Source organism: Parasteatoda tepidariorum, chromosome 10 (genome assembly GCF_982258835.1).
Source record: "Parasteatoda tepidariorum strain Cologne lab strain chromosome 10, Ptep-v5.0, whole genome shotgun sequence".
Lineage (NCBI taxonomy): Eukaryota > Metazoa > Arthropoda > Arachnida > Araneae > Theridiidae > Parasteatoda > Parasteatoda tepidariorum.
In genome coordinates, this window is record NC_141764.1 from 98,550,695 (window position 1) to 98,578,640 (window position 27,946).

Here is a 27,946-nt window from a genome sequence, read left to right on the forward strand (position 1 = left end):
CAAACAAACACAGTTTAGAGCAAGCTGCTCATTTTATTTCTTGATTCCTTTTTAGTTATTCAAGCAAGGTGCTTGAAACATTTACAAAAGCAACTCCACTTCCAGCTTACCTCAATGCTCAACCAAAATTGTGTTAAAATTCAAGATGAATGGCATAGGGGTCGCTTCGAGACCCAGGTGCCCAATAAAATCGAAACACGAGGACTAGGATCTAGCTTTTATATTTCTTTTTAAAATGTTTATACATAGTCGTGGGAAAAAATATTATCACTCAGAAAGCTGGATTGACGCAGGCGACTAAGAATGATGCAAAACGTGGTGACTAATAAAATTCAGAATTTATTAAAAGAGATTAAAATTTGATGTTTTATCTAGTTTAACCTTTCAGTTTACCACTGAAAATGTATGCACGCTATGATGCTTCTCCTCTACGTAGGGAGGGATGGAAAGATGGTGATAATTACAGTTTATGATGCGATACGTTTATATGTTTTTCGTCTTAAGTGCTGTGTTAAAGAAACAGATAAATGTATATGCATATAAAAATGCATATTCTTTATACACATTATACCATTCAGGTAATAAATAAAGTAAATTTTAAAAAAAAAAAGCTGTAGCTTCCGAAAAAACTCATTTCAGATTTGAAATTCCCACACCCGAATGAATTAAAATCAAAATGAGTTTCCTAGTGTTTTTTAAACAAGACTGGTAACTGAATCATTTCATTGTAAACAATAATCTTGGACATGAGGCATGGCTCACTGCTCAGTATTCGACAACAGAATTATGAAACGGTAGGGAAGTACAAATTAGCAGATTCACGGTTACTTTTGGCTCAAACCAGTGTTGAGTAAAAACCGTATACAACCTAATGTAACAAACCAACAATCATACATTAACCCTTTAATGGGCCCTTTATTTCTAGTAAAGGTAAATTAAAGTATTTTTGGAATTGAAATTGCTTAATAATTGTAGTAAAGAATAGTAATTGATATAAAAAAAAACTTTATAAGAATGCCATTTTTTTTGGTGGTAAATATATTTAGCAAGACCTATTAGGAGCTAACTGACTTTTATTTTTCTTTACTTATAAAATAAATTCCTTAAATGCTACAAACTTCAAAAGAAATTAAGTATTTTATAACTTGTATACGTTTTTCAAAAGTGACAAATCGTTACCAATTTTATTCAAACTCACTTCAAGAAAGCTGAAGTTATTGAAAAATGGAAAACTAAATTAAAACGTGGTGGTAAGTATACTTACAACGGCCTTCAAAAGGGTTAAAAGATTAAAGAGCGAGCCGTGATGTCTAAGGGGCGGGTTCGGATCCCAGTGATGGCTGGTCGATGCGAATTCAGCATCCGGCTTGTACCGACTACAGTTTTGATGTAAAATATCCTCAGTGGTCGACGGATCATGGGTTAGAGTACCCTTGTCGTCAGACTAACCGTGTAAGGTTTTCGTGGTTTTCCTCTCCATCTAACTCAAATGTGGGTTGGTACCATCCAAAAGCCACGAAGGCTAATTTCTCCCAATACTTGATCTAGGAGTTCCCTTGTCTTCTGTATTGGGTTCAATATGACAAGCCTACGGAATTGAACATCAGTCGTAAACCCGAAAAATGGGCTCGGCTGTTCAACGAATGAAATAAAATAAAAGACTAAACCACTTGAAAATATTTATACGCTGTCCGGAGCACGTTGGCATCTTAGGGACACCAAATGTTGATTTAAACATGGCTCAACTTTCAACAATGGTAATTCCTTCTCCTCACCCAATGTTCTAATGTGCGAACCAATACTTTACACCTGTTTCGTCAAACCGAATCAGACCATCTATATTTATATACTTAATAGGATTCATACGCACCTGGAAAATTTAAAAATATGGTACTTATATTAATATAATTTTTTATATTATTATGTTTGAATCTATCAGAATATTTTAATTTAAATACATATATATAGAGGCCCGCCAACTACTACGAATTTTGCATAATATTTTATAGAGTGGTAGACATTTAAAAACCATACTTTCAGAATTTATGGTAATTTTGATAACATTTTAAAAGCCTCGTACAATGAGGCGTAGCATATGAACTTTTCAATCATTTATATGTATAGTATGTGGAATATAAGTTCAAATGAATAAAAAATAATACATTCAAATCCAAACTTAGGTACCAATAGAATGAATTTTTAAAAAAGCGTTGAAAGTTGGCAGCCTTGTATATAGATCCGAAAGGGGCAGGTAAATGAAACTTTCTTTCGACAGTGGAAGCTAATATTAAGAAATTTTCAATTGCCTTTGAACAAAATGGATACCATTTATAAATTTTTCCAGGTGCGCACAAACCCTTTTTAACCCTTTGAGGACGGGTGATTCATAAAAGCATTCGTACAAAATCAGAATCAGGATGTAACTAAATAAAAAACGGTAACTTAAATGTAGGCATTGCTAATTTGACAGACTGACTTTGCCTTTACTTTAATTACTGTTAGTTTAATCATATATATAATCAATGTTAGCTCAAAATATAACTAAATAATTTTATTTTGAACTAAAGTAATGGTGGATTAAATAAATCAAACAATTATAACCCCGCCCACAAATAAATTGCTAAGGAACTAACTTTGGTTACCAGTTTTATCTTTTTACTCTGATTGATACGGTTTTATGCTGGCACGTAATTGAGACAGTCGACGCGAAAGGGTTAATGATCAGTAGTGAACGGTTTACAAAAGTAAATGTTGAAGCGTTACACTTTTTAGGTGGAAATACTGCCGTGCAACAGAAAAGTCAACGTAAGCGACAAAAAATTCAAAATTGAGATTTTTTTTTATATATATATATGTCATCTTTATATGCTAAGTTACATATAAAATGTTTTTTTGAATCAAATTTTGTTTTATCAGTTTCTGAAATTGTATTTTATGTTCATTGCATTAGCAATCGAAGGAAAATAATTGTCAAGCCACTTTTCTCGAATATTATCGTGAAGCGCTTACCATGCTTTTTTTCTCAATTGCACTGCAAAATAATGAAACGGATATTTTTTTTTAAAAAAAGGATATTTTATAAAACAGCTATTTTATCTTTAAAAAAACGAATATTTTATATATTGGATTAACTCATTTAAGAATGCTGTAGCGAAAATGCAACATTTTGTTTTGAGGTACTTTGTTTAAAAAGAGAAGGAACATTTACGCTTAACCTTTGCTACCTTTTTAGTTTTTATGCATGACAATCACCAATTTCGGATCAAAATAGTGTGAGTTCAATAATAATATATTTTGGTGGTCTTGTTTTCCCAAGATCAGGAATGAAATTAATGAGTTACCAATCAAAGTTCATTGATACGTTGACTTTTAATGAGTTGATAATTGTTATGGAATTTGTAAAGAAAAAAATATTGCGTAATTCATTTATGCCAAATCGGAAGTCGTTGTGGTGGCTCAGGGGATAGAACTTTCTCCTTTTAATGAGATGATCGAGTTCGCACCGACCACAATGCTGATGTAAAATATCTTCAATGGCATATGGATAATGGGTGAACCCTTACCGTCAGGTTAATTGTGGAAGGTTTTCATGTTTTTTCTCTTCATGTAACTCAAATGCAGGTTAGTTCCATCAAAAAGTCCTTCACGAACGCAATTTTCTCCCATAACTTGAACCAGGAGTTCCCTTGTCTACTGGATTGGGTTAAAAATGACAAGTCTACGGAGTTGAACATTGGTAGTCGTAAACTCAGAATTGGTTCAGCTGATAGTTTAACTTATTTAATTTTACTAACGTTTGAAATTTTCAAATCATGATTATCAATGTCTATATATTTTTTGAATTTGTTTGTATTTAATGGTATTCAAATTCATTGTAAATGAAAATTAATGAATTAAAAAATAAAATGCTTAAGCATGAAATCGACTGCAATTTTAAATTTTCTAATAATATCCTCCGTTTAAGCTGAAGAAAATAACTAGTGCGATATTTCGATTTTTTTTATAAAGGTATTTCACGAGAAAAATTTTATTTTAGCTCCAGATGTAACAACTTAGTTCAAAACGCTAGTAGCAATATTTTTAGTTCAACGTTTGACGCGTCCTAAGTGTTCTTCGGTGGTTACTGTTTAATGTTTAGATGACCAGCGAGTTATTTTTCAAACGGTCCCAAAAACAAAACAATTGCATTGTGACACCCATCACAGCCTGTTTCTGGAGCAATGCCTAAATCATTGACCGCAATATAGCCTTTATATTTATCTTGATCATTATCTTGAAAATGATCAATAACATCATTTGGAAATCACCGTACAATCAATATATCCTCTAACAGCTATAACCTTTGCAAAGCTGTTACGTTTAACAATATTTCGAAAAGGATGAAGAACGCCGTTTAAAAATTGTGATGGTTAAATCTTTCATTAGTAACGCGCTGTTTTGTAGAATATTATGAGAAAAAAAACCGTAACAGTATAGATGTGGCGTTGCATTCATTAATATCACGAAAGAGATCAATAACATCGTTTGAAACCGCGCAATATATTCGTCGATATAACCTCTAACAGCTATAACATTTGCGTAGCTGTTACCCTTAACAATATTTCGAAAAATATTAAGAACGCCGTTTAAAAATTGTTATATTATGATGTACTTAGGTCTTTCTTACTTGACGCTTTGCTTTTAGGACAATTATTAAAACATAACAATATAACCTTTACTTTTATTAATATACTAATAGTCATTACAATATAATAGTCATCATTGATCATATACTAAAATACCAATTGTCATCGCAATAACAAATGCAAATGATCCTAAACGTATTCCAAAAGAAATTACGTGTGACTAACGTATTCCCAAACTAAACGTATCTTTATACTAAACGTATTCCCGAAGAAATTACATGTGTACTAACGTTGAAATTTCCTAAATACGAGCATAAAGAGATTTCATTATTTAAACATTTATAGAGCAGTTTTAGAAACGTAGCCGTTTTAAAAGAACCATTACGTTTTATTAGAATCATCCCAATAACAGTGCATTTGAAATTGACCCTAAAGCTATTCTAAAAAAAAATGACATCTAACCCTAACATTCAAATATTAGAAAAACGATCCAAAGAGAAGCTGATGTTTAAACATTCCTAGAATAATTTTAAAAATATAACTGTTACGTCTAATGATAATAATAGTTACATTTATAAATATAGTTACGTTAGTCGACGTTTAATAACAATCCATTTGTTTAAACCTATTACCAAAGAAATTATTTACAAACTTAACATCGGAATGTTAAGAAAATTATCAAGAGAAAAACCGATATTTAAAGATTGCTGTTTAATCAAAGGAATTATCGTTTGAAGTAGTAAATAAAATATTCCAACTTAAATCTAAAATTTAATAAGTATAATGTCGAATTCTACAACTCGCAACCTCAATATTAATTCTTTAAAATATTATAAACTATAATTGTTTTGATTTTCGTGCAGAAAAGTAACGAGGAATTGAAAACATTTTAATCAGACATCGCATGAAAGAGAACTTTCCAATACAGAAACGATCTCTCATATATTTCGCTTCATCAACAAAAGTTACGGTTACAAGCAGCCATTTCATATAATACTCTTTCATTCTGTTCAGAAAGTTTTCCAAAGGATCAAAACACAACCCGCCAAGTTTTAAACCGAAATCTTTTATCAGCAACTTCTGGCGAGAGAGGAACAGTACTGATAGTTTTCCGATATTCTATATAGCATTTGTGATTCTTTTTTCATTTTCTTACCCTTGGCTACATTTTGGTTCATTTACCACCTCAGACGTCGTCAATTTTCTACTCTGGTTACAGTTATATTTAGTTTTCTCGAAAGTTTTCGCTCATAATTGGAACATAGAAGCGTTAAAGCAATCAAAGATTCCAAGACATTTTTTTAATAGTTTGATTGTGTTTGAGTTACTGAAATTACTTATTTTGAATTAAATGAATTGCAGTTAGAGATGTAGCGATTGAATAGAAAGTAAGATTAAAAGAACAACCATTTTACATTTATTGTTTATAAGCCAACTTTTACGAAAAACTTTTTTGAGGGGTAAAAATTTTTATGTTTTAATATATGATTCTGAGCTTTAAAGAAATTGATTTAAAAATTTTATAACCACCACGAAATAAACATTAAAACATACATTTTAGAATTCTAAAATTTAAAAAATTTTGAAATTATTTAATTATTTGACTTCGCTTTTTAGAACCACTATGAAAAATCTTTAGCAAAAATCATAAAAGTTGGCAGGCTTGTTATCTCCATAAATCACATCAGATTCTATGAATCAGTGAGGACCTACCAGGGCTGGTACAGAGTACAAATGTAAGTATAAGATAAAAAATTTAAGGCATTTATGTGTTCCACTTCGTTGATGATCTGTCAACTACCACTGTAGCAATTCTGAGGGATCACATGATGCTCTTAGAAAATCAAAAAAACAGAGATTTTAATAATATACTTATGATGGAAGAAAGTAAAATTTTACACAAAAGTTTGATAACATTGTCTAATGCACCTGGGGAAAAAAAGGAGGTAGACCATTTATCGCTTTACTGCCATTAAAGAAAAACCTAAATATAATTTAATTAAACGATCAATTTGCAAAACTATGGCCTTATTTTCAGTTTCTTTCAAACAAATTTGATGACAAACTATTCTAAAAGAACGTATTCATTCTTCGCTAGAAAACTTTTCTCAAAGTATTCTTCTGAAACAAACGATCTCTTTCCTGTCTTCTTCTCGAACTTTCTTAAAAAAATAAAAAATTAAAAAAGAGAAAAAATTACAACAGATTGCTACATTCTTGGAACGATTTCTCGAAATTGAATTTATTCGATTAAAGACAAAAGAGAGCTCCCAGGGTGCACTTCAAATTTCGATAAAAATAAATTTTGAGTTTCTAATATTACAATCGTTTGCACAACTTTCCAAGTTTTTATTTCTACCCATTCTTTTTACTATTTGAAGCGTAACAGCTTCTGAGGCTTGATTAAAATTGTGAAGCAGGCTCAGAAGGTAAGCAAATTTCTATTCGATAAATATATTTTATCGGAAAACTTCGAATTCAGGCGACAAAGCGAATGGAAAACATGCCATCTGGGTTCGAAAAAGTTTCGAACAAATTTGCGCGAAATTCATATCTCCTTTCTTAGTTCTTAGGCTTTAAGAATTCTCAAAATAATTTTAATTTTGCAAGCACCAAATATCAATATTTAAAAAAAGAAAAAGTATGTTCACTCATCAATAAAGATAAAAAAAGAACAATTTTTCAGCAATTACTTGCGTTTTGAAAATTTTATTTCTTGATTCTGTTTACAATTTCTCTAACAATAATTTCTAAAAAAGATTTCTATGCAAGCTAATTGGAAAGTTTAGGGACAAAATTGAGAAATTTTACTATAGGCTAATTGCAGCAATTTTTTAAAATACGTATGTTCAAGAATTGGGAATTTTAAACGATTATAAAATACTGTTGAAATTAATCCTGTTAGCCATTTCTTTGCATTTATCAAAGTTTAGTACACATCACAAGAGATCATTTCTAAAATTGAGGAAAATCTTAGAAACAAAATAAAAAAAAAAGGAATTTTCAGAATATTTTAAAATATTCAGAGTTCCATATTTATTGAAAAAAAGAAATAATAAAATGCATATAGGGTGCAATTTCGACAAAAAAACGAAAAAAACATGGTCGTAAGGAGGCAAATAGAATCAAATACTATTTTTGTATCAGTCAGTATTAAATGAATAGTTTTTTTTCGGTTTTCGTTCAATAATGTAAGTATTGAGTGAATTTCTTCGTTTATAATTATATTAAATGTATTTTTAACGAATAGTATAGGTTTGGCATATTTTTTTTACCTATCAATTTATATTACCTATCAATCTATCTATATTATATAAAACGCTAATACGTACGTATAATAACGTATAATAATACGTACGTATAATAACGTATAATAACGTATAATAATACGTACGTATAATAATACGTACGTATAATAATACGTACGTATGTATCAATAAAACCGATGATATTTCTTTTCTCGCGCTGGCAACAGTTTTCATTTTTAATTGATTGGATTCGGCGCGCAAGAGCACGTAGTGAGCAACCAGATAACAATAACCAGAGTGAGCATTATCAGGTTGTTCAATTCAGATTCATGCACTAAAAACATGACAATATTTAATTTAAACTCAATGAGGCATTAATTAATTAATTGAAGTGAGAATGCTTTAAAAGGCCGCTGTTGAATTGATATTTTTCTACTGGGAGCTACCTTAACGTCTAAAAAACGTTTAAGTGTTTGTATTGAATGCATTGAATTTTTTTATATTTCGCGTTTATATATGCATTGAATTTTCACGCTTTAAAATGCAGAATATTAGTGAAGCAATATTTGATAATTTATTTTGCTAATATGTTTCTTATTTAGCTAATGTTTTGATTTTTTCACCATGTACAATCTAAATAGCTAATATACATTTTTAAAAGCCAATAAGAACATTGGTAGAATTCTTCTACATAAGTACAATACTATGTCTTTGATGATAAAATACTATGTCTTTGCTGATAATATATTATGTCTTTGTGCTAGAACATTGTGCTCATTGGCCAGCGAGCGCAGCGAGCCATGGTTCACGGCGTGAACCACATAGGATTGCGTAGCAATTCTCGGGGGTTGACGAGCGTTAGCGAGCAGGGGGCGGAGCCTCCTAGTATTATATAAAACGCTAATACGTATGTATGTATCAATAAAACCGATGATATTTCTTTTCTCGCGTTGGCCACAGTTTTCATTTTTAATTGATAGGATTCGGAGCGCAAGAGCACGTAGTGAGCATCATATGGCTAATCTATATAATATAAAACGCTAATACGTTTTAATTGTGATAGGCTTCGGCGTGCAAGAGCACGTAGTGAGTATCATATGTCTAATCAGGTGAATTCTCACCGAATTATTAAAAACATTCTCACAAAATTATCTTCATCGAAGCCGATGCTTTACATCCGGTGTTCAGTACTATTTCATATTGTTTTAGCCCTTTGGTTTTAGCCCTTTGGTGGGAAAGACTTTAAAACAAAACTTACAAAAGTTACTTTTCTCAACAACTGAAATTTAGAATAGTGTGATTAAGAAAAATATGCGAACTGTTTTCAATTTCAAATTAATATTGAAATGCACAGGTTTAGAATTTTCTACAGTTAAAGTTTTCGGAACTTCAGTGTTCAAAAAAGTATACAAAAGCTAGACGTTAAGAACGTATCCAATGAGCGAGCATCGGATTGCGAAGCAATCCAAAATGAGCTGCGAAAGCAGTTCTGGGAGTTGGCGAGCGCCAGCGAGCAGGGGCGAAGCCTCCTAGTCCTATATATTTATTTACCTATCAATCCCAGTCCGTTCAATTGGGTACTTGCACTTCAAGCAGAAGAAGACCTCCCTTACCCCACACATGTGACCTATGACGTCAGCTTATCTTCATCAACAAAAGTGGCGTATTAAAGTTGAGCTAAGAATCTCTACATAAGTTAGAATGTTAAGTAACGATAAGTTAGTTAAATACAGAGCCGTATCGGAACATCGAATGAGTTGAAATATAATTTTTTCTCGTCTACTTCTTTTACTTAACTTATATTTATTACTTGTTTATGTATTTTATTGTAACCGGGATATATTTTTGTTTTTGTGTACCTGGTAACTTCGATGCATAATGAGTTTGTTTCTGTTCCACGTGGCTTCGTGTCTGTCTTTTGTGTTAAGTCTCTGTGTCAATATAGAGTGAAAGAATTGAAATCTTTGAAAAAGAATCTTTGTGAAAGAATTTAGAATGCGTTACTTAAGGGAATTGATATTTGACGGGTTTGGCTTACTCGAAATAGAATGGAAAGAACAGTTGCTACCGTAAACAAATGACACGTTTCAATAACCAATCAGGATCGAGATACCCACGCTACGTCACTTACAGGTATCCCATTATTTGGTAGAGGATTTGGAAATACATATTTTAATTTAGAATTTGTTCATAAACGTCAAATTCTCATATCAAATATGAATTACAATTTCCGGTGCCCGATCACTACGTTGTCTTAAGGATTGTAACGGGTGTCTATTACTTTAGTTAAATCACAGGGTTTGTAAGTGCCTGGAAAAAAGTACTAACTCGTATCAATTTTGTTAAAAAAAAAAAGCGGAAAGTTTTTTAATATTAGCTTCTATCATAGAAATAAAATTATCATATATGTCAACGTTGACTCTATATATATTTACTAAGAGAAAATAAATATATTCTGGTAGCTACAAGCAATAATATTAAAAAAAATTATATCAATATTAGTATCACTTTTAAATTGTAACGCTAATTTCATCGCTATAAAAAGCTGACAAGCTGGGCTCCAAAAAATTGACTCCTCGCTGCTAGAAATGTTGAAAAGAAATGAATTAATCACACTATTTCTCTACATAGCAGGGTTCCCACGACCTGGAAGAAATAAAGAAGTGGTAGCTAAAATTTTTCAAAAATGTTTAAATTTATAATTTATCTACTGAAAAATGTTTAAACTTATCTTTTTCGAAATCATTCACGAGTTATGTTTTTACACCCATATATATTTTCCTTAAATTAAATATTTATTGATAGCTTAAAATATCTAGATGTATTTCGCTACCACAAAGAATTTTCCAGATCGTGAAAACCCTGCATAAGTACCACCATTAAGCCATTTATCGTAGCGGGGAAGGAGGTTTTAGTTGTTGTTGTTCATTTACGTCGCACTAGAGCTGCACAATGGGCTATTGGCGACGGTCTCGGAAACATCCCTGAGGATGATCCGAAGACATGCCATCGCAATTTTGATCCTCTGCAGAGGGGATGGCACCCCCGTTTCGGTAGCCTAACGATCTGCACGCGAAGTCGAGCCCTTTACGGTAGCACAGTTTAGTTTAACAAGGACCAATACCGCACATCCTCGGTCCCTGCGCAGACTGATCCAAGTGGTCACCCACCCGCACACTGACCGCAGCCAGTGATGCTTGACTTCGGTGATCTGCTGGGAACCGTGTCTTAACGATCAGTCCACTGCGGGACAAGGAGGTTTTAGAAAACTAATCAAATAATAATGTTGCCTGATATTGAAATCAGTGGTTAAGAACGTTACTTGTTAGAACGAACATTCGATAATACATCTTCTTAAACTTGTGGTTTGTCCACCGACGAAACATGTATGCCTTTCTTTTAGTATCCTCACTGGTGTTAAGTTTAGGTCAAAATTTCAAATATCTGGTCTTCTGGGTCAAAATTTCTTCAAATGCCTTTCTGGTCCACAGACGATGTCTACCAGAGTTTGCTCATTGGCGTTATGGTCTTTGAAAACTCGTATTGTTTTAATGAAAATAAGTTCTGAATAATTCTTGAGACTCAAAATTGCTTATGTGATAGGACGCCTCAAAGTAATCCACAGACCCTGCAAACGACCCGTTTGAGTGCTTTGAAAAATCATCCAATCCTAACTCTGTCGAGTTTGAAAGTTTGCACCCTATGTGTCTACGAAATTATTTCTAACTTCCTATGTGGATCCAAAACCCTCGAAAGTCTAGGAAAACTATTCAAGTAGTAAACAAACAAATCATTAAAGCAAAAAGAAATTTCCCTAATTTCGCAAACATATCAATTTAAAAAATGTTCGTTCCGTTCCACGTTCTCATATATTAGAATGGCCAAAGAGTAAGAAAAATTTTAAATTTGGCGACAGCTGTTTTACGACGATATAATAAATTTCATACGCATTCATTTCAAGTGCATTTTAAGAATTGATTAGCTTTAACTTATTGTCTGTTTTAGATATTCGGCAGCTTTACTTTCTCGTCAATTTTAGGAATTCAGTAGCTTTACTTTCGCGTCAATTTTAAAAATTTATTAGCTTTAATTTCTTGTCTATTTTAGGAATAGAGTTATCTTTACTTTCGCATCGATTTTAAGAATTCAGATGATCAGTTGTAACACCGATATTTAATTTACAAATATCTTTTGTTGATGGTGATTTGTTAAAACACTTCGTATTCTCAATATTCTTTTTTTTTTTTTGCCAGTGTTTACTTTTTTGGAAAATGGCTAGCCTGATACAAAGATTCTGCATTAATTTGTTGTATTATTATGGTAGTCAATAACATTTAATGGTAACTTTTCGGAAACGCAAAACAAATTTTAATACATAACCTTTGTAGTCTTGTACCAATAGTAGTATCAGTAATGAGGTGATTGTGACATTTTAAATTTAACCAGTTGTTGAAATGTTTGACATAAATTGTTCACAAAATGAAAATAATTTCTGTAGTTTTAGTAAACTTTGCAATTGTAAAATCAAACAATAATTGCTTTCTATCAGAAGGTATCAATCGACATTACAACGTTCCCAATAACAAAATAATTGATATTGCATTTTTTTGCCAACACCTAAAGACATTATTGCATAACCTGTTATATTACATTTAAGTTATTTATCTGTCGCTGGGTTTAAAAGAGTATAAAGCACATTTATTAAACCTAAAATCTATGATTAAAATGTGGACATAGCTACCACTAGATAAAATCTTTCACAAAAAGCGTAAAAATTGGCAACTATGCTATTAATTATATTACATTAATATGAAAACATGTATCTCTCCATTCTCGAAAAACTATCCCCCCTCCTTTTCATTACGGCATTTAATTAGGGAAAGTACTCCTTTTCATCAATTCTATGAATTCTTTTTCTCTAAAACTAAGACGATTTTCTTCCTTCTACGCTTTTGCCAGTTCTTTTAGAACTTTTGCTAATAACAATTCTTTTACACTTTGTTGATTCTTGAGGACTTTTAATCCAATTAATTACTTCTTACGTAGGTTGTGATCGATTATCCTTCTCTAATTGGCAGCGAAATATTTTAGCCAAGTTATATCAGTCAGTGTTTGCTCTTTAACGAACAAGAACACGGAATTACTAAGAACTCGATGCTTAAGAATTATCTGTTTTCTGTAATCAAATGAGCAATTAATTTACCATTTGGACTAAGCCAATTAGTTTATTTTTCCAAGGTTTTATGTCTATATATTCGTCTTTCTTTCGTTATATCCGAATTTTTATGTTTCTCCCTAACCGTTAATTCGTTAATTGTGTGTAGATTAAGAGGTTCGCAAACTTTTAATCGTTACGGTTTTTTTCTTTTCTTTAAGATCCAATTCTGTAACAACTTACTTCATCTTTGACGCAATTGATTTTTTTTAAAGATATAAATAGCACTTACTGCTCGAAATAGGTTATTATATTAAAGCCATTAATATACTCATTGCATCGTTAATCTGCAGATTAACTAGGGTGATCAAACTGATCCGTTAAAGTGAGGAATCAAGAATGTTCCTCAATTTACCAATCAATGCGCGCATTAACGTTTCCCGTATCGTTATAGTTCTAAGGTTTGTTTCTCTCTTTCTATCAATTATTTTGCTGATTATTGACTTGATTCTTTAGATATTGAAAATTAAATAAATTACATTATGTTAATTTCCTTAATTGTAATTATATTTTCATTCTTTGCATTATAATTCTTTAAGTGATTTATTCTATCAACTATTGTGCTTCTTGTTTGATTGCAGTAACCATATTTTTAAAACAGAAAATTATAAATATTATTATGTTAATTTAAATTTTAAGCATAGATTTTATTTTTACTTTAACGGGTGACAATTAAATATAATATGCAGATTATCTAGGTAGTTTGCAAGACTACCTGTGTAATTAGAGAAATGAAACAATTTATTTACTACTTTAATGGATCAGCCAAGTTAATTTACACATTAGCTACATCTTCTGTAAGATAACTGATTTCTACATCTAATATGTAGTTTTTCAAGTGACTTATTCTATCAACCATTCTGCTACTTGTTTGATTGTAGTAACTATATTTTCAAAATAAAAAAATCTAAATATTATTACGCTAATTTAAACGTGCAAAAATGTTGCTGCTGTTTCAGCAAATATTTTATTTTTACTTTTACGGTTGCCTATTAAAAATAGTATGCAGATTGTCTAGGTAGTTTGCAAAACTACCTATGTAATTTGAGAAATGAAACAATTTTTTAATACTTTAATGGATCACCCTAGTTAATCTACACATTAGCTACATCTTCTGCAGAATAGCTGATTTCTACTTCTAATAATAATTTCTTCATAATATGTTAAGGTGTTAATAAAATTTGTAATCGCGGATACTTTACTTATCTTGAAATTTCATATAAATGATAAATATTTTAATGGCCAAATAGTTCATATTTTCGAAAACTGACACCCCTGGACTTAACAACAGGATTTTCTATTTTGTGGAGTTAAAAAAAATGAAAGAATAAACTATGCGAATTTAATTTATTAATGAGTTCCCTGGAATTTTTGTTAAATATAACCCGTGTCGGCATAAACATGCTAAAATTAAAAACTGAACGTTATAATAACCTTTAAAGGTAGTGTCCTGTTACGTTATTTCGGTTAAAGTAAATCTCCAAACTGCCCCAAAAAAATGCGAGTCTTGTCATTGTTTCACAATAAGCCTTAGCTATTTTTTTTAATAAGTAATCCCTCAAGAATTGATGAAGATGTAAAAAAAATATTATTTTTTTTAGCATCCTGAGGAATCAAGTTCAAGTACATGAAGATCAAGAAGCTATCATACTTAAATCTGAGAACAAAAACGAAAAAAAAATCTCATTTTAAAACTTCACTAATACTTTAATTAACTTTAATGGATATTGTCGTTATTTATAAGCACAAAAATACAGAAAACTTTGTTTAAAATGTTTTTATACTGCTGAAAAAACGTAAATCCCTTTAAAACGTTCTTAAATCTAATTTATAACAAGAGAGAGAACTTTTTTTTTCTCAGGACGATCGATATGCAAGTACACTGGTTATCATAAATTAAGGAAAATTCACAAAAATCGCGATAACTCAAGAAATTACACATGGAATTTTATGAAACTTACCCACAATATACAACACATAGTAAGGTATTAAACAACATAAAAAGAAATTATCAGACATTAATAGTAGTATAGAAATTAGCACATGTATAAAATAAACAAATTGGAAGTATCGGTTTGCAATAGAAAAAGTACCTTTAATATGGAATATGATTGCCTCTAGAAGCAATACAGCACAAACAGCGATGTGTGATGCTTTCAATTATGCGGTCTATCAGTTCAATAGGAAGTGAGAGCCATTGCTCTTGTAAAGCAGTTGCAAGCGTGGCAAGGGTCTGAGGGGGCGGATTGATGGCAGATACACGCCTCCCTAGAGCATCCCAAACGTGCTCGATAGGATTCAAGTCCGGGGATCGAGCTGGCCACTCCATGCGAGTAATTGTTTCCTGTTGAAGATAATCATCAACAATGCGAGCTCTGTGTGGTCTTGCATTCTCGTCCTGTAGCAGGAAGCAATCACCAATTGCCCCGGCATATGGGCGCACATAAGCATCAAGGATGTTGTCTCGATAAACCTGAGCATTCACGGTTCCCCTTGGAAAGACATGGAGGTATGTGCGCCCTCCTAAGGATATGCCTCCCCAAACACAGACACTGCCTCTTCCGTATGCATCTCTTTCACGGATGTTTGATGGATGATAACGGGTCCCAGGTTCTCTCCATATCAAATAACGTCTACTGTCACTTTCTAGACTAAACCTGGACTCATCCGTAAAGAGAACAGGCCTCCATTGATCTGACGTCCAGTGGACATGTTGTCGGGCCCACTGCAAACGGTCTCTCCTATGGCGTGATGTGAGCGGCACGCAAATGGCTGGTCGTCTCGCATACAGACCACCTTCGTGGAGCCTTCTGCGCACAGTTGACGTTGACACCAACCTTCCGGTGGCTGCAGCAAGAGAGGATCTAAGATGTGTCGGAGTAGCGGTTCTATTCCTGCGTGCACTTAATGTCAAATATCGGTCATCGGCACTGGTCGTAACAGTTGGCCGTCCTTGACTGAACCTCCTAGATGCCGAATCTGTGGTTTGAAATTGCCTCCAAAGTCTATGAACCACAGATGGACTCACATTTAGCCATCTGGCCACTTCTGATTGACTCTGCCCTGCCTCTAGTCTCCCGATGGCTCTCCATCGTAGTTCTTCAGGCAAATGATGCCTAGAGGTCATTATTACGAATTGGCTATCTCAGATTTTCAATGTCGCAATCACAGTAAAATTTGTGTGCTTTCTCTCAAACTTGGACTTTTATGCTCCAGGCAGATGACGTAAGCCGAGTGCAGCGCCACTAATTTGCATATTGCAATTTTACTCAGCTACTCTTAGTGGACAACATATGCAAATTTTGCACGGTTTGGCTTACTTTTGAAAGAGTTATCGCTATTTTTGTGATTTTTCCTTAATTTATGATAACCAGTGTATTTAAGATCACACTTCTAAGTGGCCTTGTTTTTTTCTTTCTTCTTTCTTTCCTGGCACTTCCTGGATTTTAGAGAATGTTTCGGAAACTTTTAAATACTGCTCGTTTAGAATTAAGTAGTTTGTGGGGATTATTGATTATTTTACTCTAGAACATTGGAGGATAAGAAACATAGAATTCGAGAATTTTTCATCTTTTAAGCAAACTTATTTATTACCATTGAGCTCGCAGCAAAATTCCTTTCTTTTTTACCCTTGGTGAAAATGGGTGTTGTTTTAGGTTTTCCATGTTCGCACATTTTTTAACTAAATCAACTTTATAGACTCTTTAAAATTCAACACCTCAATCACACATGATGAGTTTTAAAATCGGGATAACTTTGAATTTATATAAAAACAGCGCAACTAGATTAAATAAATAAAAACTAAAAAAACAGACGATAATTTTAGAACTTCTTGATGGAGTTGATAGTTTTTTTAAGACTGAGATGTTTTTACATAATATTAATTAAAAATATTTTTATATTCCTTTTATAGTTAACTTATTCATGATGACTATCTTGGCTCTGTGATTGTCATGTAAATATGAATACTAAAGAAGGAAAAGAAAATTGTGACGTTCTAAGAAACGTAAAAGGCTGCAATTGAAAACCATTCCAGTCCCATAATGGACGACATAAGAAGAAAAATACCAATTGCAAAATACCAATAAAAATAAAAAGTGTGTCTCTATTATAGTAAAGTAAATGCCTAATATTATCTTACTTTGAAACATTTAAAGGAGAAGAAAATTAGCCGCCGTTTAACAATTCGCGATCGCAAGGGGTGTTGTTGTATGAGACGAATTCCTGAGATTTCCATATGAACAGTCATTCAGTTACTCTGGAGACGTCTTTAATGTAGCGTGTAGCATTGTAACCTTCCTTTTTTAATGTGGCTTATTAATTTTAAAGAAGAAAATTTTTTATTCTGTCTTATGCACGCGAAAACAAAATGGTATCTTTTTTTTTTTTTTTGGAGAAAGAACATCCAAAACACATCGGAAAAATATTTGTAAATAAACAGAAAACAAAATATGTATCTTCTTATTAGAGTTCAAACCTAACGCCAGAGAAATCGTTTTGCTAAATTTAATGATGTAACATGAAAGACCTATTTAAACTTTACATTCCATAGTTTTATTAATCATATTACTTCAAAAAGTATACATAAGCCCATAATTTTATATCATTTAATTTTGCAAAAAAAAAATTTTTGACAGCAATTTTTATCAAAAAAATTTTAAGTCTCAATAAAAATCGTTATTTATAAACTAAAAAACTCAAAATAAAAAATGCTTACGAAAAAAACGCTTCTAAAAATTCCTTAACTAAAATAAAAAACTTTCATGTTTTTTTTTTTTAAATTCTTAATCGAACGTAGAAAACCATTCTATAGAGAACTATCTTCAAATTATTGTTTTACAATCTTGAGGCCAGTGTCCAGAACAATCACAAAATGCACAATAAGGAGATTGTTTTTTTAAAGATAAATATATATATTGAAGAATAAATATAGGAAGAATATACAGAATAAATATATTGAAGATTATCAACTAATAACAATAGGAAATATCAATGAAAACAATATAATTATTCTAAGATAACGTAACGTACAGTATTCCAAACAAAGATATTCCTTTTACATAAACAAAAATAAACATTATTCAAAATTCAGTTATTCTACAGCAGGGATGGGCAAACTTTTCTGGTCGAGGGCCAAAAATCGAAGAAAAAAATTTTTGGTGGGCTAAATAAAAACATCTAAAATAAAAAAAAATACTATATGCAATTTTCAATGTAAATATTTAATGAGATGAATGAAATTGCGATTTCATTTTTAAAAGTTCCTTTTATTAAGGTTCCAAGTGAGATGTACTTATTTTAAGGAACAAGGAGGGTAAACTACTTCTAGGTAACTACTGTTGAAATGAATTTTTCTCAGGTTTGTAGATGAAAACACTTGTTCACACATAAATAAAAGGAAGCAAACATAGACCTGATTTTCTAGGCATGAAATATTTGGGAAACTAAACTGCTGTTTGTAGAAAATGCAACACCATGAAAGAATCATCAGAATCAAATGAAATTTAATGCAGAAACGACTTGTACTGATACAAATAAATGATGAAATTTTCAAAACAAAAGAAACAAATTAAGCGTCCGAAATCAGTATTTGGTGCAGCCACCACGCGCTGCAATAAATGCTGCTATACGACGTGGCATAGAGTCAAACAGATGTTGAATATCTGCTTGAGGAAGAGAATTCCATATCGCTTGTATGCGCAACCAAAGTTCGTCTTTGGAAACTGCAGGACGCGGATCACGAGTGAGACGCCGACCAACCATATCCCACACGTGCTCAATAGGCGACATATCCGGCGAATAAGCAGGCCAAGGAAGAAGTTGCATGCGTTGTGCTGAACAGAAGTCTCTAACAGTCCGCGCAACATGTGGGCGTGCATTATCCTGCTGAAAGATAGCTCCAGGGATGCCTTGAAGGAAAGGAACGACTTCGGGCTGTAGCACTTCACGGACGTATCTGTTGCTATTGAGATTACCCTCAATTCGTATCAAATTGGATCGTCTATGATACGAAATCGCACCCCAGACCATAACTCCGGGTGTTCGACCACTATGTCGTTCAATAATACACTCAGGAAGGCAGCGTTGACCGGCATAACGTCTAACACGAACACGGCCATCATGGGTCCACAAATTGAAGCGTGATTCATCTGAAAAGACAACTTGGTGCCAATCAGCTCGCCAGTCTCTGTGCTCAAGAGCCCACTGCCGACGCAGCCGTCGATGATCCGCCGTGAGGGGAATCCTGTATAATGGCACCCTTGCACGCAATCCACGGCGCAGCAGACGACGACGAATTGACGAAGCCGACAATTGTACACCTGTAGCAGTAGACCAATGTGCTGCCAGCTGCCTGGAGGAAGCTGTGCGATCATTCACCGCCATGCGGAGCAGGTGTCGATCATCGCGCTCTGACGTCACCTTCTGTCGTCCAGTGCCTGTTTTTCGAGTTGTTCGGTGCTCGTCGGTCCACTGCTTCCAAACTCGCATCACTGTGGAACTGTTCCGCTGCATACGAGCTGCTATTGCGCGATAGGAAAATCCTCCTTCTCGAAGGCCGATTATCCTCCCACGTTCAAACTCCGTAAGTTGCTTGAATTTCTTATTCTTCCGTCGTGGAGGCATACTCAGGTCTCACTAAACGTTTGCCACTAACAAATAATCATAGACTATTTTCAACGTCCCGCTACAGCACTTTATTTATACGCTTTCAGCATCAATTCAGAGGGCGCTGCGCGCGCCACGCACGCGCGATGGCTCTGAAACTTTATTAATTTGCATAATATCCTATAATTGACATTTGCTGCGAATTTCATTTGATTCTGATGATTCCTTCATGGTGTTGCATTTTCTACAAACAGCAGTTTAGCTTTTGGTAATGATTTGTAAAACTCAATTTTTGGCTTATTCAGAAACAATTGCTTCAGATGGCACCAATCTACGGCTATTCTATAAAGAACTTCTGCTCATTTCACCAATTGAAGCTGTATGTGCTAGCCTCCATCAATTTATTATTTTGTAGAACAAAAATAGAGGAAGTTAAAAGGTCCGCAGTACTTAGTTAAAAAAGAAAGAAAAATAACTTTAAACGAAGTAGACAAGAAAATGGATGTATATTGTTTATATTCGCCACAGATCAGCAAGTTAAAATTCCATCCGCGGGCCGGATAAAACCTTCCGGCGGGCCATACAGTTGGCCCGCGGGCCGTAGTTTCCCCATCCCTGTTCTACAGTATGCTTATGCGTACCGCAACATCCTCCCCACCCTGGTCAATCTCCAAAGGTATGACCAGTTGGATTGGACGGGTAATATGTTTTCCTTCGACACGAAGAATACAAGTACGAATTTTTCCGTCCCGGCCGTTAATTAATTTAACCACGAGAGCCTTTTTCACACGTGTCTTGGTCGTACATCCTCTTGTAGTAGAACCAAATCTCCTACTCGTGGTGATTGCCGAACATTTTTTACTTGATGATGTGAACGCAGTTCCAGCAAATACTCTTTATTCCACCTTTTCCAAAACATATCAAGTACATCTTGTTGTTTTCTGTAAATATTAGTGAGTTTATCACCTCTAAGCTCAGGTCCAGATTGAACAGTAGTAAGCTTTCGACCAGTTAGGAAATGAGATGGTGTCAAAGCTTCTTCTGTATCATTCTCACCATGCTCATAAATCACAGGTCTACTGTTGAGTGCATGTAAATTGAAGCACCATATGCTCGCTCTGAAGCATCACAGAATATGTGGAATTCGATGTTTGATAAATTCGAAACTCCTATCCACCTGGAAATTTTTACATCCTTTAATAATGACAGTTCTGTACTCCATCTGTTGTATTTCGATGCCGATGTCCGGTGGTAATATCTCATCCCATTGTATACCACAAAACCATGTGTCTTGAAACATTATCTTCCCCAAAACTAAAACTGGTGCGAAGAGGCCTAGAGGATCATAAAATTTTGCTATTGATTGTAAAAGAGAACGTTTTGTAGCGGGGTTGCTGTTTAAATTTGGCAAAATTTCATCTATGTTTTGATTAAATGTATCACTTTCAGTATTCCAATTAACTCCTAATACCATAGATTCTCGTTTAAAATCAGTTTCGTTTTGATTCCAGATTTCTTTTAATTCCTTGGAGTTACTGTTCCATTTTGGTAAAGTTAGTTTTATAGGTGACATCAAATCCCGAATTTCATGGTAAATCTTTATAGCATAACTTTCTGTATTTACTGTCATCATGAAATCGTCCATAAAAATATTCCGTTTAAGGTGTTTAGAAGCAAGTTTATGAGACTCTGAGTGCATTTCAACTGATTCTTTTAATGTTGCTGATAGTAAAAAAGGGCTTGATGTTAAACCGAATGGTAAACGAGAAAATCGATACGTAATTATGTTATCTTCTAGTATTCTGTTTGTACCATCAGCATCATTTTCTATTTCAAACCACAGAAATCTAGTTGCATCTCTGTCATCTTCATTCAAAATTAGCTGCAAAAAGGCTTGGACTCCATCACATGTAATAGCATATTTACAAAATCGAAATCGTAATAATGTTCCTAGAATTTCGGGGAGTAAATTTGGACCTTGTTCTAATACGTCATTAAGAGGAACAGAAAGACTCTGTCGTATGAGAAGAGGCATCGAAAACTACTCTCCACTCAAGTGAGTTATTTTTGTTTTTTTTTTTGTTTTTTAACTATATGATGAGGTAAGTAAAAAACTTTGTCATGGGTTTTGGGTACAGGAACCACCTTTTCAACATGTTCCTTTGTAATATAATCTTGCATCTGTTTAACATAAGTGTTTTCTAATTCTGGTTCATCTTTCAATCTTTTAGACAACAGTTTTAGACGACTCAGTGCAATATAATAGTTATCTGATGAAAGATCAGGTTACCCTGGAAACATCAGTATCAATTTTTAAGCAAAAACTGAAGAAAACTATTTCTATATTAATTAAGGTAAGTGCTACTTACCCCGTTCTCCAGGACTGCCACATTTTGGAGGGTAATAAATATCAATTTGCTCAGTCATAAAAGACTAACATGTTTTAAAGACAATCACTTTAATAACGAAATATAACAAACAAAAAAGGATTAACAATTAAACATCTAATTATCGTACGGAGCTAAACATGCTTGTTCACAGATTGAGATCAAAACATCAACTGGTGGCGCTGTGGGCGCACCAAAACAACATGCGCAGAAGTGGGAATTCTCGACAATCTCCCACCTTTGGATTCGAAGAAATATTTTCGAATCCAAACAGAATTCTTAGTCTATATGGTCCATCTGAAAAAACTAAACAAATAAAATTATTAGCAAAATGGTTACACTTCCAGCGGAAAAAGTCTTTGTATAGGTCTTAATAGTTTCCCAGATTGGGTCTTAAGTTCCACTAAACGGATTCTCCCATCCTTTCCTGGATAAGTCCTTTCAACTTTGGCCAATGGCCAGAGTATTCTTTTATGGTTGGAATCTCCGATTAGCACAAGATCTCCTTCTTTGATAGACGACTCCCTTTTAATTTTAGAATTATCTTTAAGCAAACCTAGATATTCAATTCTGAATCGGTTTCGCAGGTCTTGTCGCAATTTTAACCGATAAGAATATCTTTTGTTCAATTTTTTTGAATCAATTAGGTCAAGTTCAGGAACACCAATTTCTTTAATTTCCTGTAGAAACATGGATGGCGTGAGCGCTGACAGATCTTCGGGATCTTCTGAAAGATACGTTATAGGACGGGAATTAATTAAACTTTCCGCGTCGCATAATACTGTAGCTAACTCTTCTTCATTCAAACAAGCTCGTCCTAGAACCTTTCTCAGGAAGCCTTTCAAAACTCCTATTAATCTTTCGAAGAAGCCTCCCCACCAAGGGGCAGAGGGAGGATTAAATTTCCATGAAATTCGTTTCCTTGAAGCAAAGTCTTCAATTTCGTTCCAATTAATGTTCTTCAAAAGATTTGCCGTTCCCACAAGATTTGTCCCATTGTCAGAGTATACAGTGGACGGGTGTCCTCTGCGAGCAATAAATCGGCGAAGGGCCAAGATGAAACAATCTGTTGACAGGGACGATACTACTTCGAGGTGCACCGCTCGGTAGATGGCACAAGTGAAGAGTACCACCCAGCATTTTCTATCTCCCTTTAAAAGCAGAGGTCCGCACAGGTCGACACCTATAATTTCAAAAATAGCTGCGTCTCTGACTCGATCTTCTGGGAGTGGAATGCTTACGGCTTCCAATGGCTTAACCGAGAATCTTTTGCACTTGACGCAATTTCTTACGACGCTTCGAATTGTCTTTCTGGTTTTAATGATCCAAAACGACTCTCTGAGGTGAGACATCAAAGTTTGAACACCGGCATGTTTCAGTTCAATATGTTTGTCCATTATTAATTTTTCCACCAAATCATGCTTGCTAGGCAATAATATAGGGAATCTAAAAGTTTCTAAGTCTTTTCTCGATGTTATTCTTGTCTCAACTCGTAAGAGACCATCGCTGTCTTTCACAGTTCGAAAATTTATCTTTCCATTAAAAGATTCTCTTTGAATTTCTTTCAAAACGAACTTCTCAGATGCTTCGATCTCTTCTACCTCCAATTTTCCCTTCTTTCTGTCACTATGATTTCTTAGAGTATTTTTATAAAATCGGATGACGTAAGCCATGATTCTCACAATTTTATTGAAGGAAGACACATTTTGGAAGATTTCAAAGGTATTAGCTGTTAAATTTGTGGCTGAGGATATAGTTCGTTTTCTTTCTGAAAGAACTACTTCAATATCCGGAGAAAGTTCACTAGCTGGCCAATTCTCGAATGGCAGTTTTAACCATTGGGGGCCCTCCCACCAATGGGATTTCAATAAATCTTTAGAATTACATCCCCGCGAGGGCAAATCTGCGGGATTATACTTTCCTTGAATATGTCGCCAAGCCTCCGGATCCGTAAGTTTTCGAATTTCATTGACTCTGTTAGCAACAAAAGTGGCCCAGTTATCTTGCTTTTTAATCCAGTATAAAGCGTTCATTGAGTCAGTGTAGAAAAAGGTTTGCACATTCTTCATATTCAAATCATCTCTTACAGTGTAAGCGAGCCTGGCTCCAATGGTACACGCGAGAATTTCTAATCTAGGAATTGTTATCGATTTTAGGGGTGCTACCTTGGATTTAGCCTGTAAGAGTTGACAGTTAACTATTCCTCCTTTAACATTTCTAATAAAAATTGAAGCCGCGTAAGCCGATTTGCTCGCGTCTACGAAGACATGCAGAGTAGAATTTTCATCTAGATCAGGTGTTTTTCTGGGGATTTCTATTTCTTTCAGATATTTTAATTCATTAGCCCACTTTAGAAATTTATTCCTCAGATTATCCGGAAGTCCTGTATCCCAATTAATTTTCTCCTTCCAACATTCCTGCAAGATTAATTTAGGAACTAGTGTGACAGGACTTGTAAACCCAATAGGGTCAAAAATTCGGCTTAACATAGATAATACATTTCGTTTACTCGGAATGGGTTGATTTTCCTCATTTATCTCACAAGATAAAGTATCCCTGTATAAATTCCATTTAAGACCCAATACTGAAACGATTTCTTTATAGTTATCTCCAGACAAGTTCAAAATTGAGGTTTCCTCATCACTATCTGGCCGATTATGTTTCCAATCCCTTAGGTCAAATTGTGCTGAAGCCATTAATTCTTTAGACACCGTAATGAAAGAATTTAACTCGTCAATAGTGTTCACACTTGCAACACAATTGTCCACATACATGGAATCTTTAAGTTTTAAAGCTATGTCTCTCTTGGTTTCATCTACATTCTCTAAATGATAATTTATAGTCGCGGCGAGTAAAAATGGACTTGCATTTACGCCGAAAACTACACGACAATGTGAATAAACAATTAGTTTCCCTGGATCACCTCCCTCCCACCATAAGAACCGCAGATATTTCTTATCTGAGGGAGCAACGTTTATTTGTTGGAAAGCTCGACGAATGTCCGATATTACCCCAAATTTCCCCTGACGAAATCTGTTAATGAGTTTGGGGATCAGTTCTAAATTATTCGGCCCTTTCTCAACGCAATCGTTCAGCGACACAGAATTTCTTTCCTTAGCAGACGCATCAAAAACCGGTCGGATTTTAGTTGTGGAGTTCTCTTTAAATACTGGTCTATGCGGTAAATAATGACCTTTATCTTTTGTCAGTTCCTCTGAATCAACGGGTTCAATAATTTTTTCGGCTACCCAATCTCTGAAGACGTTTTCATATTCATGTAAACAGTTTCGTTTTTGTAACGCCTTTACGCAAGACTTTAACCGTTTTTCGGCAAGGTTTCGATTGTCCGGTAATTCAGGATGAACCTCTAACCAGGGGAGAGACACTTCATATCTACCTTCTTCATCCCTTCTTAACGACCGAACAAAATGATCTTTCGCGGCTTCCTCAATTTCTGATCTCGTTTGAGAAATATTCGGTTCCGTAATTCCCAGAGAATCAAGTGACCATAAGTCACAAATACTTAAGTCAGTAACATGAAGTGATAGAAGCACTTCATTCGCTATAGGACTTTCTCCAGTTCTTCCCATTAAGGTCCAACCGAAATGCGTATTCATCGCGACAAGGCCATTCGTTATATTTTTAATTTCTCCAGTAAATAAATCTCCAGCATAATCCGCACCTATTAATCCGTGAATTTCATTAGCATGCTTATCAAATAAACATAAAGTTTCATTCACGGTTACGTCACTAGGATAAATTCCGTGCCCTTTTAATTCCTTCATAATTTCCCTATTGTCCAATTTTGGAATCGGGGTACAAATTGTCTTTTGTTCCAGTACATTTAATGTATAAGTAAAACTATTGTCCACATTACTTAAATTAATCGTGTAATTTTTATGTGATTCTTTTTTCTTTAACCCCCCGAACAATCCATGCACAACTGTTTCCTGCCCAAGACTCTTTAATTTTAACTTACGCGCTGCAAATTCCGATATATAACTACAAGAAGATCCAGTATCAATAATCACCCTAATCAAATGTTTTTGTTTACCTCCCGAAACACTTACAATGAGAGTTTGCAACATTATTTTTTCTCTACTAGAAGAGTTACTTAAAGCACAGGCAGTATCAGGTTTCATTTGGGAAAGATCAGAATTATTCCCCTTCCCCCCTGTTTCTATCGAATTTATTTTTCTTTTCCCCATACACATTATACTGACGTGTCTGCCGGAACATATCTCACATTTAACGATAGCCTTACAAGTAGAGGAAAGGTGTCTTTTTTTTATTTTATCATTTAAGCATCGGAAACAAGAGCCAGACCGCTTACAAATGTCTATTTTTTCTTCCAAACTCAAATTATTATTCGTGCAAGAAGCCGAGTAATGTTTATGAGATTTACAAAATAGACATGTCTCTTTCTCATTCTTCCGATCTTCAAAACACTCATTAATTAATGCAGAAGCCGATGGCTGGCGCCTACACTCCTTCTCAGTAATGTGAGGATTCATTCTAACATGCGTTTTGATTTCCGAAACAGAAGTACTCAAATTTAAGAAAGTCATTTCTCTGGCTTTTAATTGAGATGATAAAAAATCGATTAGCTCATCAATTTCAGAAACAAGAGGATTTTTTGTTCTTTTGTTGAATTCTAGTAGTAGATCACGGGGCAACAATTTGGTTAAAATGGGAACTAGAATGTTCGAATAGCTATCTTTTTTAACAGATAAACTTTCTAAACTTCTAATATTCTTTTGTATGTGATTAAAAATGTTCCTGAAGTTTTTTACGTCATTAGAGTTTTTTAATGGGCATGTATGGAGTAGGTTTTCAATGTGTACATTAATCAAAATATTTGTATCGCCAAATTGTTGCTTTAATAAATCAATAGCGTGATCATAATGTTCCGCGGTTAATTCTAAACCATCAATCACATTAAACGCAGGACCTCCTAAAAATGATCTCAAATAAATGAATTTATCAAGTTTACTGAGGTTCTTATTCTCATTAATTGACGAATTGAAACAATTCCAAAAATTTAACCATTCAGAAATTTCTCCGTAGTACTTAGGAATAGTTAATTTAGGTAACTTTATGCGTTCCCTTTCAATGGTTTGAATGTCACTCTGATTGGGACTATTTAGAGAAATATTAGCTTCTTGAAAGGAATTATTTAAATCAAGTTCTTTGTTTAAATTCTTAATAAATCTTAATGTTCTAAATTTTGTTTTAGTTATTTTTTCTTTGTACTCTTCTATACAGTTAAATTCCTCTTCCATATCCTCGATTTTGATTAAGCCCTCAATCTGAGAATCAATAGTTTTTAATTCCTCGCTTTTTTCACCAAAAAGTTCGAGTGATTCTTCGAGATCATCCACACTTATGTCCGGTTTTAGAATGTCAGTTTCGATTTTAGTAATCATCTTTGTCACCGAAGCTCTTACAAAGCCGCGTTTCCGTTTCAATTTATTCAATTCTTCTTCAGACATTCTGTAAGTGTGAGTCAATTTATAGTTATTCTTAATTGCTAATCTTAATTTCTTTTAATTGGTGTTTAATGTCTTATTTCAAACATGCAACATTTCGTTATCAGGTAAAAGTCAATAAATGTCAATAATAGTTTATTACCGTTTAATGGCAGTCCCTGTTCGGGCGCCAAATATCAATTTTTAAGCAAAAACTGAAGAAAACTATTTCTATATTAATTAAGGTAAGTGCTACTTACCCCGTTCTCCAGGACTGCCACATTTTGGAGGGTAATAAATATCAATTTGCTCAGTCATAAAAGACTAACATGTTTTAAAGACAATCACTTTAATAACGAAATATAACAAACAAAAAAGGATTAACAATTAAACATCT

The 27,946-nt window shown here is 33.8% G+C and overlaps 2 protein-coding genes across 2 annotated transcripts in view; both read right to left on the minus strand.

Annotated features, from left to right (window-relative positions):
* Positions 1 to 27,920, minus strand: part of LOC147803139 (uncharacterized) — a 141,654-nt gene extending 113,734 nt beyond the window's left edge. The window contains exon 1 of the mRNA XM_087153459.1: positions 21,885 to 27,920. Within this exon, the coding sequence (XP_087009585.1) occupies positions 22,417 to 27,573 (5,157 nt within the window). The 5' untranslated portion in view covers positions 27,574 to 27,920 and the 3' untranslated portion in view covers positions 21,885 to 22,416. The remainder of the gene's footprint in view (positions 1 to 21,884) is intronic.
* On the minus strand, positions 20,479 to 21,729 carry LOC139426169 (uncharacterized). Its single transcript, XM_087152926.1, has 2 exons — positions 20,912 to 21,729; positions 20,479 to 20,812 (listed from the first exon to the last, which is right to left on the minus strand). The coding sequence occupies exons 1-2, from the start codon at positions 21,727 to 21,729 to the stop codon at positions 20,479 to 20,481; spliced, it is 1,152 nt and encodes a 383-aa protein (XP_087009052.1).
* Positions 27,921 to 27,946: the final 26 nt, after the last annotated feature.

Excerpts from the sequence above, each read along its gene's own strand:
- LOC139426169 (XM_087152926.1), bottom strand. The coding sequence starts at position 21,729 with ATGCCTCTTCTCATACGACAGAGTCTTTCTGTTCCTCTTAATGACGTA. Across the intron at positions 20,813-20,911 it reads ATCGAAATACAACAGATGGA|AGCGAGCATATGGTGCTTCA; the intron begins GTACAGAACTGT and ends GTGATGCTTCAG.